Source organism: Scyliorhinus torazame, chromosome 24, assembly GCF_047496885.1.
Source record: "Scyliorhinus torazame isolate Kashiwa2021f chromosome 24, sScyTor2.1, whole genome shotgun sequence".
Taxonomy (NCBI): domain Eukaryota; kingdom Metazoa; phylum Chordata; class Chondrichthyes; order Carcharhiniformes; family Scyliorhinidae; genus Scyliorhinus; species Scyliorhinus torazame.
Genome location: NC_092730.1, coordinates 15,101,739 through 15,113,348, shown reverse-complemented (window position 1 = coordinate 15,113,348; position 11,610 = coordinate 15,101,739). Strand labels below are relative to the sequence as shown.

General features: G+C 59.1%; 2 protein-coding genes across 5 annotated transcripts in view; both read right to left on the bottom strand.

Moving 5' to 3' along the window:
• Position 1: 1 nt before the first annotated feature.
• On the bottom strand, positions 2 to 11,522 carry LOC140400098 (testis-specific protein 10-interacting protein-like). Of its 4 annotated transcripts, none has more exons than XM_072489576.1 (5): positions 11,346 to 11,522; positions 8,713 to 8,876; positions 2,254 to 2,353; positions 899 to 1,038; positions 2 to 242 (listed from the first exon to the last, which is right to left on the bottom strand). In XM_072489576.1, exons 2-5 carry the CDS (start codon positions 8,868 to 8,870, stop codon positions 101 to 103), a joined length of 540 nt encoding a protein of 179 aa, XP_072345677.1. In that variant the 5' UTR covers positions 8,871 to 8,876; positions 11,346 to 11,522; the 3' UTR covers positions 2 to 100. The 4 variants fall into 4 exon arrangements, with proteins under 4 accessions (XP_072345677.1, XP_072345675.1, XP_072345676.1 ...); XM_072489574.1 differs by lacking the exon at positions 11,346 to 11,522 and adding an exon at positions 10,165 to 10,357 and having other exon boundaries at positions 8,713 to 8,880; XM_072489575.1 differs by lacking the exon at positions 11,346 to 11,522 and adding an exon at positions 10,188 to 10,357 and having other exon boundaries at positions 8,713 to 8,880.
• LOC140400202 (uncharacterized) overlaps positions 10,127 to 11,610 on the bottom strand; it is a 43,825-nt gene continuing 42,341 nt past the window's right edge. The window contains exon 4 of the mRNA XM_072489669.1: positions 10,127 to 10,141. Within this exon, the coding sequence (XP_072345770.1) occupies positions 10,127 to 10,141 (15 nt within the window). The remainder of the gene's footprint in view (positions 10,142 to 11,610) is intronic.

Sequence of the window (11,610 nt, the reverse complement as noted above, 5' to 3'; positions counted from 1 at the left end):
CGATTTGACACCATTGTCTCGACTCCGAATCCTTATCAGCCGGTTTTATTATTGGATGGCCGGTCAGTTCTTCCTCCTCCTCCTCCTCCCTCTCTCCCTCTCAACACTCCTCGGCGGCCGGTTCTGTCCAGGGAGGGTCCGCGCCGTCGCCCTCGTCGGCGGCGGACGTGTCCGAGGAGGACTCCTCGCAGGCGGAGCGAAAACGTCGCCGCTCGCTCTGACTCGGCGCACGCACCCCCTCCCTGCGGGAACAAGATTTCCCCGTCACACGAGCAAAAAGGGTTTGATCGAGGTGTTCAAAACCGTGAGGTGGCGCGCGGGGGGGGGGGGGGGCGGGGGTTGGCGAATGGCGCTCGTCGAACCGTTCATTCGGAGGGCAGGGCAAGGTAGGCCGATTCTGAGCCTGGTGTTTTATTTCTCCGCGTCTGGGTGGGTGGGTGGGGTTGGGGGGGGGGGGGGGGGGTCCAACCCCACACCCCGACTTGCGAGAGACGGCGTCCCAGGCGCAGCAGGCAGGCCCCGCGCTCGGCGCTGGGCTGCTGCCCCCTCAGCTGTGCGACGGTCGAGGTCGCGGTTGACCTCGGTGAGAGCAAAGAAAATCGGTCCCATTCACTCTCTGGTGAAACCGGAAAAGAGTCATGTCGGAAAAGGGGGGGGGGGGGGGGAAGAGGGAGCCAGACTGCGACGCACCACCTAGCTGATCAGCCCCACCCCCCCCACACACACCCTGAACCCGGGCGAGCGGCCTGCGAGGGGACCCTTATCCCAGAAGGGGGTCGGACATCAGCAGAGAGGGGGTGGTGACGGAGGAGGAGGGGGGGAGGGGAGTGGGTTTTGCCGGGGGGGGGGGGGCGCATCGCAAGGGGGGGCGGTCGCCGGCGGGCTGGGCGCCACTCACCAGTCGCCCGTCTCGGGCTCGCCGAGCTGCGGCCCGGTCCTGCCTCCCGCCGGGCCCGACCCGCACGCCAGCTCCTCGTCCAGGCGCAGACTCTGCAGGACCTTGGTGAAGAGCCGGTTGACGGTCCCCCGGACATTGTTCTGGGGGGGGGGGGGGGGGGAGAGAGGGAGAGAGAATCGGGAAAGGAAGAGAAACACGTTTTCTGGGATCAATCCACGGGCTTGACAAGAAAAGATTCAAAGCGGAGACGGCGACCGCGACGATGAACGTCCGCCTGTTATCGTTTTCGGGCGAGCGGTTCTTCTGGTCCTGCGCACAGCGGGAGGGGGCCCACACAGTCTGCAACAGACCCCCTCAATTTTCACTTCAACCTCCCGGTAATTGTATTAGGTGCACCCAATTATTTATTTTCCAATTAAGGGGCAATTTAGCGTTGGCCAATCCGCCTTCACGGCACATCTTTGGGCTGTGGGGGCGAAACCCACGCAGACAAAACCCACGCAGACACGGGGAGAATGTGCGAACTCCACGCGGGCAGTGACCCAGGGCCGGGATTCGAACCCGGGTCCTCGGCGCCGTGAGGCAGCAGTGCTAACCCACTGCGCCGCCCTTACCCTTTCTGGACCAAGGCAAGAATGCCACGGGAAGGCGAACCGCGAAGAGGCCGCAGGGCAGGTGGGGAGGGCAGCCCGGGAGCGAATGGTAGCTGGGGGGGGCGAAGGGGGACCGATGTGATGCCGTTCCGCGTATACGGGCTCAGCGGGGGAGGCGGGTCACAATTACACAGACCCTCCGCACCCCTTCCACGTCGGAAAGGGTATCCTGGCCCCTCACAGAAGCTCCCCTTGAGGTCAGCGGAGGCTCCTCAACAGGTGGGTCAGCACTGCAGCCTCACGGCGCCGAGGTCCCAGGTTCGATCCCGGCCCCGGGTCACTGCCCGTGTGGAGTTTGCACATTCTCCCCCGTGTCTACGTGGGTTTTGCCCCCACAACCCAAAGATGTGCAGGGTAGGTGGATTGGCCGCGCTAAATTGCCCCTGAATTGGAAAAAATGAATCGCGTACTCAAAATTTAAAAAACAATATATATATCGTGCAATCATAAATTGTTGCCCCTCTCGAGAGCATCTCCGGACGTTCGATTGCCTCTGATCGCAAAAAGAAACTGCGTTCTGGACACACGGCGACAGGGGGCCTGGGCGGGAAGCTGGCCAACGTTAGCGCCTCTTTGATATCACAGCATTTTTAACTCGGGGTGGGGGGGGGGGGCGGGGTGGAGTCTTGAGCATATTGAACTAGTGGAGGCGTCGTAGCCTGTCCTCGCCCGTGGACCCCCCCCCCCCCCCACCCCACTCACCTGGATAGCTTGTTCAAAGAGAAATGGAGATTGGGCCACTCTCTCTTTCATTTCCCGGAGCTCCTCCTGGTACTGGGCTGTCTGCAGGCGGCTGCACCTCCTGCGGGGGTACAGAGGATAAGGGGGAGAAAAAAAAGAGAGAGATTGACACTAGCATGAGGGAAGGTCATGAAAACAGGAGGTGTCCATTCGACGGGGGATCCCGGGGGAGTGTGTCAGTATTTAAAGAGGGTCCCCGGAGAGTGTGTCAGTATTTACAGGGGGTCCCGGGGAGTGTGTCAGTATTTACAGGGGTCCCCGGGGAGTGTGTCAGTATTTACAGGGGGTCCCGGGGAGTGTGTCAGTATTTACAGGGGTCCCCGGGGAGTGTGTCAGTATTTACAGGGGGTCCCCGGGGAGTCTGTCAGTATTTACAGGGGGTCCCCGGGGAGTGTGTCAGTATTTACAGGGGGTCCCCGGGGAGTGTGTCAGTATTTACAGGGGGTCCCCGGGGAGTGTGTCAGTATTTACAGGGGGTCCCCGGGGAATGTGTCAGTATTTACTGGGGGTCCCCGGGGAGTGTGTCAGTATTTACAGAGGGTCCCCGGATAGTGTGTCAGTATTTACAGGGGGTCCCCGAGGAGTGTGTCAGTATTTAAAGAGGGTCCCCGGAGAGTGTGTCAGTATTTACAGGGGGTCCCCGGGGAGTGTGTCAGTATTTACAGGGGGTCCCCGGGGAGTGTGTCAGTATTTACAGGGGGTCCCCGGGGAGTGTGTCAGTATTTACAGGGGGTTCCCGGGGAGTGTGTCAGTATTTACAGAGGGTCCCCGGATAGTGTGTCAGTATTTACAGGGGGTCCCCGGGGACTGTGTCAGTATTTACAGGGGGTCCCCGGAGAGTGTGTCAGTATTTACAGGGGGTCCCCGGGGAATGTGTCAGTATTTACAGGGGGTTCCCGGGGAATGTGTCAGTATTTACAGGGGGTCCCCGGGGACTGTGTCAGTATTTACAGGGGGTCCCCGGGGAGTGTGTCAGTATTTACAGGGGGTCCCCGGGGAGTGTGTCAGTATTTACAGGGGGTCCCCGGGGAGTGTGTCAGTATTTACAGGGGGTCCCGGGGAGTGTGTCAGTATTTACAGGGGGGTCCTCGGGGATTGTGTCAGTATTTATAGGGGGTCCCCGGGGAGTGTGTCAGTATTTACTGGGGGTCCCCGGGGAGTGTGTCAGTATTTACAGAGGGTCCCCGGAGAGTGTGTCAGTATTTACAGGGGGTCCCCGGGGACTGTGTCAGTATTTACAGGGGTTCCCAGGGGAGTGTGTCAGTATTTACAGGGGGTCCCCGGGGAGTGTGTCAGTATTTACAGGGGGTCCCCGGGGAGTGTGTCAGTATTTACAGGGGGTCCCCGGGGAGTGTGTCAGTATTTACAGGGGGTCCCCGGGGACTGTGTCAGTATTTACAGGGGTTCCCTGGGGAGTGTGTCAGTATTTACAGGGGGTCCCCGGGGAGTGTGTCAGTATTTACAGGGGTTCCCTGGGGAGTGTGTCAGTATTTACAGGGGGTCCCCGGGGAGTGTGTCAGTATTTACAGGGGGTCCCCGGGGATTGTGTCAGTATTTACTGGGGGTCCCCGGAGAGTGTGTCAGTATTTACAGGGGTCCCGGGGAGTGTGTCAGTATTTACAGGGGGTCCCCGGGGACTGTGTCAGTATTTACAGGGGTTCCCTGGGGAGTGTGTCAGTATTTACAGGGGGTCCCCGGGGAGTGTGTCAGTATTTACAGGGGGTCCCCGGGGAGTGTGTCAGTATTTACAGGGGGGTCCCCGGGGAGTGTGTCAGTATTTACAGGGGGGTTCCCGGGGAGTGTGTCAGTATTTACAGAGGGTCCCCGGAGAGTGTGTCAGTATTTACAAGGGGTCCCCGGGGAGTGTGTCAGTATTTACAGGGAGTCCCCGGGGAGTGTGTCAGTATTTACAGGGTTTCCCCGGGGAGTGTGTCAGTATTTACAGGGAGTCCCCGGGGAGTGTGTCAGTATTTACAGGGAGTCCCCGGGGAGTGTGTCAGTATTTACAGGGGGTCCCCGGGGAGTGTGTCAGTATTTACAGGGGGTCCCTGGGAGTGTGTCAGTATTTACAGGGGGTCCCCGGGGAGTGTGTCAGTATTTACAGGGATCCCCGGGGAGTGTGTCAGTATTTACAGGGGGTTCCCGGGGACTGTGTCAGTATTTACAGGGGGTCCCCGGGGAGTGTGTCAGTATTTACAGGGAGTCCCCGGGGAGTGTGTCAGTATTTACAGGGAGTCCCCGGGGAGTGTGTCAGTATTTACAGGGAGTCCCCGGGGAGTGTGTCAGTATTTACAGGGGGTCCCCGAGGAGTGTGTCAGTATTTACAGGGAGTCCCCGGGGAGTGTGTCAGTATTTACAGGGTGTTCCCGGGGAGTGTGTCAGTATTCACAGGGGGTCTCCGGGGAGTGTGTCAGTATTTACAGGGGGTCCCGGGGAGTGTGTCAGTATTTACAGGGAGTCCCCGGGGAGTGTGTCAGTATTTACAGGGAGTCCCCGGGGAGTGTGTCAGTATTTACAGGGAGTTCCCGGGGAGTGTGTCAGTATTTACAGGGGGTCCCCGGGGAGTGTGTCAGTATTTACAGGGAGTCCTCGGGGAGTGTGTCAGTATTTACAGGGGGTCCCCGGGGAGTGTGTCAGTATTTACAGGGGGTCCCCGGGGAGTGTGTCAGTATTTACAGGGGGGCCCGGGGAGTGTGTCAGTATTTACAGGGAGTCCCCAGGGAGTGTGTCAGTATTTACAGGGGGGCCCGGGGAGTGTGTCAGTATTTACAGGGAGTCCCCAGGGAGTGTGTCAGTATTTACAGGGGGTCCCGGGGAGTGTGTCAGTATTTACAGGGTGTCCCCGGGGAGTGTGTCAGTATTTACAGGGGTGCCGGGGAGTATGTCAGTATTTACAGGGGGTCCCCAGGGAGTATGTCAGTATTTACAGGGAGTCCCCGGGGAGTGTGTCAGTATTTACAGGGTGTCCCCGGGGAGTGTGTCAGTATTTACAGGGAGTCCCCGGGGAGTGTGTCAGTATTTACAGGGAGTCCCCGGGGAGTGTGTCAGTATTTACAGGGAGTCCCCGGGGAGTGTGTCAGTATTTACAGGGGGTACACGGGGAGTGTGTCAGTATTTACAGGGGAGGCTCGGGGATTGTGTCAGTATTTACAGGGGGTCCCCGGGGAGTGTGTCAGTATTTACTGGGGGTCCCCGGGGAGTGTGTCAGTATTTACAGAGGGTCCCCGGAGAGTGTGTCAGTATTTACAGGGGGTCCCCGGGGACTGTGTCAGTATTTACAGGGGGTCCCCGGAGAGTGTGTCAGTATTTACAGGGGTTCCCTGGGGAGTGTGTCAATATTTACAGGGGGTCCCCGGGGAGTGTGTCAGTATTTACAGGGGGTCCCCGGGGAGTGTGTCAGTATTTACAGGGGGGTCCCCGGGGAGTGTGTCAGTATTTACAGGGGGGTTCCCGGGGAGTGTGTCAGTATTTACAGAGGGTCCCCGGAGAGTGTGTCAGTATTTACAAGGGGTCCCCGGGGAGTGTGTCAGTATTTACAGGGAGTCCCCGGGGAGTCTGTCAGTATTTACAGGGAGTCCCCGGGGATTGTGTCAGTATTTACAGGGGGTCCCCGGGGAGTGTGTCAGTATTTACAGGGGGTCCCCGGGGAGTGTGTCAGTATTTACAGGGGGTCCCTGGGAGTGTGTCAGTATTTACAGGGGGTCCCCGGGGAGTGTGTCAGTATTTACAGGGATCCCCGGGGAGTGTGTCAGTATTTACAGGGGGTTCCCGGGGACTGTGTCAGTATTTACAGGGGGTCCCCGGGGAGTGTGTCAGTATTTACAGGGAGTCCCCGGGGAGTGTGTCAGTATTTACAGGGAGTCCCCGGGGAGTGTGTCAGTATTTACAGGGAGTCCCCGGGGAGTGTGTCAGTATTTACAGGGGGTCCCCGGGGAGTGTGTCAGTATTTACAGGGAGTCCCCGGGGAGTGTGTCAGTATTTACAGGGAGTCCCCGGGGAGTGTGTCAGTATTTACAGGGAGTCCCCGGGGAGTGTGTCAGTATTTACAGGGAGTTCCCGGGGAGTGTGTCAGTATTTACAGGGGGTCCCCGGGGAGTGTGTCAGTATTTACAGGGAGTCCTCGGGGAGTGTGTCAGTATTTACAGGGGGTCCCCGGGGAGTGTGTCAGTATTTACAGGGGGTCCCCGGGGAGTGTGTCAGTATTTACAGGGGGGCCCGGGGAGTGTGTCAGTATTTACAGGGAGTTCCCAGGGAGTGTGTCAGTATTTACAGGGGTTCCCGGGGAGTGTGTCAGTATTTACAGGGTGTCCCCGGGGAGTGTGTCAGTATTTACAGGGGGTCCCCGGGGAGTGTGTCAGTATTTACAGGGAGTCCCCGGGGAGTGTGTCAGTATTTACAGGGAGTCCCCGGGGAGTGTGTCAGTATTTACAGGGAGTCCCCGGGGAGTGTGTCAGTATTTACAGGGAGTTCCCGGGGAGTGTGTCAGTATTTACAGGGGGTCCCCGGGGAGTGTGTCAGTATTTACAGGGAGTCCTCGGGGAGTGTGTCAGTATTTACAGGGGGTCCCCGGGGAGTGTGTCAGTATTTACAGGGGGTCCCCGGGGAGTGTGTCAGTATTTACAGGGGGGCCCGGGGAGTGTGTCAGTATTTACAGGGAGTCCCCAGGGAGTGTGTCAGTATTTACAGGGGGGCCCGGGGAGTGTGTCAGTATTTACAGGGAGTCCCCAGGGAGTGTGTCAGTATTTACAGGGGGTCCCGGGGAGTGTGTCAGTATTTACAGGGTGTCCCCGGGGAGTGTGCCAGTATTTACAGGGGTCCCGGGGAGTATGTCAGTATTTACAGGGGGTCCCCAGGGAGTATGTCAGTATTTACAGGGAGTCCCCGGGGAGTGTGTCAGTATTGACAGGGAGTCCCCGGGGAGTGTGTCAGTATTTACAGGGAGTCCCCGGGGAGTGTGTCAGTATTTACAGGGAGTCCCCGGGGAGTGTGTCAGTATTTACAGGGGGTCCCCGGGGAGTGTGTCAGTATTTACAGTGAGTCCCCGGGGAGTGTGTCAGTATTTACAGGGGGTCCCCGGGGAGTGTGTCAGTATTCACAGGGAGTCCCCGGGGATTGTGTCAGTATTTACAGGGAGCCCCCGGGGAGTGTGTCAGTATTTACAGGGAGTCCCCGGGGAGTGTGTCAGTATTTACAGGGGGGTCCCGGGGAGTGTGTCAGTATTTACAGGGAGTCCCCGGGGAGTGAGTCAGTATTTACAGGGGGTCCCCGGGGATTGTGTCAGTATTTACAGGGGGGTCCCCGGGGAGTGTGTCAGTATTTACAGGGAGTCCCCGGGGAGTGTGTCAGTAATTACAGGGGGTTCCCGGGGAGTGTGTCAGTAATTACAGGGGGTTCCCGGGGAATGTGTCAGTATTTACCGGGGGTCCCCGGGGAGTGTGTCAGTATTTTCAGGGGGTTCCCGGGGAGTATGTCAGTATTGACAGGGGGTTCCGGGGAGTGTGTCAGTATTTACAGGATGTCCCCGGGGAGTGTGTCAGTATTTACAGTGGGTCCCCGGGGAGTGTGTCAGTATTTACAGGGTGTCCCTGGGAGTGTGTCAGTATTTACAGGGGGTCCCCGGGGAATGTGTCAGTATTTACCGGGGGTCCCCGGGGAGTGTGTCAGTATTTTCAGGGGGTTCCCGGGGAGTATGTCAGTATTGACAGGGGGTTCCGGGGAGTGTGTCAGTATTTACAGGATGTCCCCGGGGAGTGTGTCAGTATTTACAGTGGGTCCCCGGGGAGTGTGTCAGTATTTACAGGGTGTCCCCGGGGAGTGTGTCAGTATTTACAGGGGGTCCCCGGGGAGTGTGTCAGTATTTACAGGATGTCCCCGGGGAGTGTGTCAGTATTTACAGTGGGTCCCCGGGGAGTGTGTCAGTATTTACAGGGTGTCCCCGGGGAGTGTGTCAGTATTTACAGGGGGTCCCCGGGGAGTGTGTCAGTATTTACAGGGGGTCCCCGGGGAGTGTGTCAGTATTTACAGGGTGTCCCCGGGGAGTGTGTCAGTATTTACAGGGTGTCCCCGGGGAGTGTGTCAGTATTTACAGGGGGTCCCCGGGGAGTGTGTCAGTATTTACAGGGGGTTCCCGAGGAGTGTGTCAGTATTTACAGGGTGTCCCCGGGGAGTGTGTCAGTATTTACAGGGTGTCCCCGGGGAGTGTGTCAGTATTTACAGGGGGGTCCCCGAGGAGTGTGTCAGTATTTACAGGGGGTCCCCGGGGAGTGTGTCAGTATTTACAGGGGGTCACCGGGGAGTGTGTCCGTATTTACAGGGGGTCCCCGGGGAGTGTGTCAGTATTTACAGGGGGTCCCCGGGGAGTGTGTCAGTATTTACAGGGGGTCCCTGGGGAGTGTGTCAGTATTTACAGAGGATTCACACCTGTAACACTGCAGTCTCTTTCTGGCCTGTGTTCTCCTCCACTTGTCCATCTCGCACACGGCTATACGAGCAGCGATCATCCTCCCCGTCTTTCTCCGCTTCGCCCTCTCCCTCGAGAGTTTTTTCTGCTCCATCAATTCTTGCCTTTCTTTCTCCATTATATTCTGCCTGGATTGAAGGTCCAAGAGTTTGCGTGTGAACACGGTGCTGTTGATAATCCCTCAATCATCTCTGTCAGCACATTCACCGCCTCCTCCTCCCAGTTATACCCATCACTTCTGTGCCCAGAACTACCAGGCCACCAGAGCTCTGCACCCATCGGCCAGCTTGACCAGCATCTAGTCCTGGATGCGTTCCACCTTCCTCCGATTAAACGTTGGAAGGTCAGTGGTTGCTGACTTCGCTTTCCCTGGCCCCCTCCCCCCACTGTCAATTCTGCTTCCTACGAGCCTCATTCCGTCCCCTCTTCCTCTCCCACCATCACCCTATTGTTTTATTCCTCTCTCCCTCATGTGTTCACCATTCACCTCGAGCACGCCCTGGGTGAGTGAGTCCCACATTCTCCCCCACTCCCTGGGTGAATCCCACATTCTCCCCCACTCCCTGTGGGAGCGAGTTCCACATTCTCCCCCACTCCCTGTGGGAGCGAGTCCCACATTCTCCCCACTCCCCGTGGGAGCGAGTCCCGCATTCTCCCCACTCCCTGTGGGAGCGAGTCCCGCATTCTCCCCACTCTCTGTGGGAGCGAATCCCACATTCTCCCCACTCCCTGTGGGAGCAAATCCCACATTCTCCCCATTCCGTGGGAGTGAGTTCCACATTCTCCCCATTCCGTGGGAGTGAGTTCCACATTCTCCCCATTCCGTGGGAGCGAGTCCCACATTCTCCCCACTCCCTGTGGGAGCGAGTCCCACATTCTCCCCCACTCCCTGTGGGAGCGAGTCCCACATTCTCCCCACTCCCTGTGGGAGCGAGTTCCACATTCTACCCCACTCCCTGTGGGAGCGAGTCCCACATTCTCCCCCACTCCCTGTGGGAACGAGTCCCACATTCTCCCCCACTCCCTGTGGGAGCAAGTCCCACATTCTCCCCACTCCCTGTGGGAGCGAGTTCCACATTCTCCCCACTCCCCGTGGGAGCGTGTTCCACATTCTCCCCCACTCCCTGTGGCAGCGAGTTCCACATTCTCCCCCACTCCCCGTGGGAGCATGTTCCACATTCTCCCCACTCCCCTTGGGAGCGAGTCCCACATTCTCCCCCACTCCCTGTGGGAGCGAGTCCCACATTCTCCCCACTCCCCGTGGGAGCGAGTCCCACATTCTCCCCACTGTTTGGATCATTTTCTCTCCCTTGCTACACCCCTCTCCTTTAATAAGCTGGCTGGAAACCCAACCTCTATCACCCCGTCTGGCAATCAATCATTCCAACTCTGTGATATTAAGGAGGACGGACCAACAAGGGGTTTAAACAATTACGAGGAAGCGTGTTCAGGCTGAATGTGGATTCTGGAACCCGGGTAACGGACTGGACACGGAAGGCAGAGGCAAACGAGAGAGAGGGACCCGTCGTGTCGGGAGATTTGGGCGGTGAGAGCCCCTTGCTTGCTTGAGGCTGGTTCTGAGAGGGGGTGAGGTAGAGCTGGCTGGGTCGAGGTGGAGGGGGGGGATCCTTGAGTGGTGTCGGGGGGGGGGGGGGGGGTTGTTTCGGTTTAACGTTCCACCAAAAGGGCGGTCCCTCCCCGAACTCAGCCCACCCTCAGCACCGGAGATGTCAGCCCAGGGAGAGCGCTCCACTGTCTGGTGTGCGGTTCGAATCCACCGCCTTCGGGCTCGGGAGGCGCAAATGTTGCCCCCCCCCCCCCCCCCTTCTCAGACAGGGGCAGGACGGTAGAGTTAAGACCAGGATGAGATCAGCCGCGATCGAATGGACGAGCCAACGCGATGGGCCAAATGGCCTCATTCTGCTTCTATATGGAGACGTGGTCGGTTAGGAGCAATTGGACACCAGGGAGGTCCGGCCAGTGAGAGGGCAATGGGTCTCCGGGCCAATCTGAGAGCTGGGCCACCATTCGCAGGCCGATAGGGTGAAGAGGGAGGCCATTCGGCCCATCGGCCGGGTACTAGCCCCTTTCCCAGAATGCACCCTCCCTCTCCCCAGCGCTGCGGTCCTTCAGGCTGCTGAACAATGGGAATACGTCACACGAGGGGAGGGAGTATAAGCGGCTCGGCCAATGGCAAGGGAGGGCTGGGTCATCGACCTCTCACCGGGAGCCAATCCGGAGAGCGCGGCCAATGAGGGTGGCGGCTCCAGATTGGCCGCCGGCACATGGCGCGATTGGCCAATGGCCGGGGATTGACAAATGACAGGGGGAGGGCGGGTAATGACGGGGAGCGCATCCAATGAGGGGGGGCCCGCAGTTGATAGACGTGCGGCTGGACCAATCGGGAAAGGAAGCGGGTGTGTTTGTGACGTTTGGAGCCGCCGGACCAATAATGGGAAGGGGGACTGACCCTGGGCGGCAGCCAATGGTGTGAGGGGCGGCTCTGATTGACGCGCCGGCGGCCCAATGGGAGGAGAAGGGGAGCTGACGAACTGCCGGGCCGGTCAATGGGCGCCGCGGCTCTCTGACGTACCGGATGTGCTGCTGCCGCTGCTCCACCAGCTTGGTGACCGTGGGCGGGACACGGCCGCGGCCCCGCCTTCTCCTCCTCCGCTGCGGCTGCTCGGCTCCGGGGGGCGGGGTCGGAAGGCAGGCTGCGTGCGCAGGCCGCCCGACCGGCGGGGAGGAGCGAGGCCGGCCGCCCCTGACATCTGACCCCCCGGCTGCAGCTGCTTCCGGCCGCCGGCGGGGGGCGTAGCCCTCAACAGAAAACCCCGCCCACATACACTGAGGGGGGG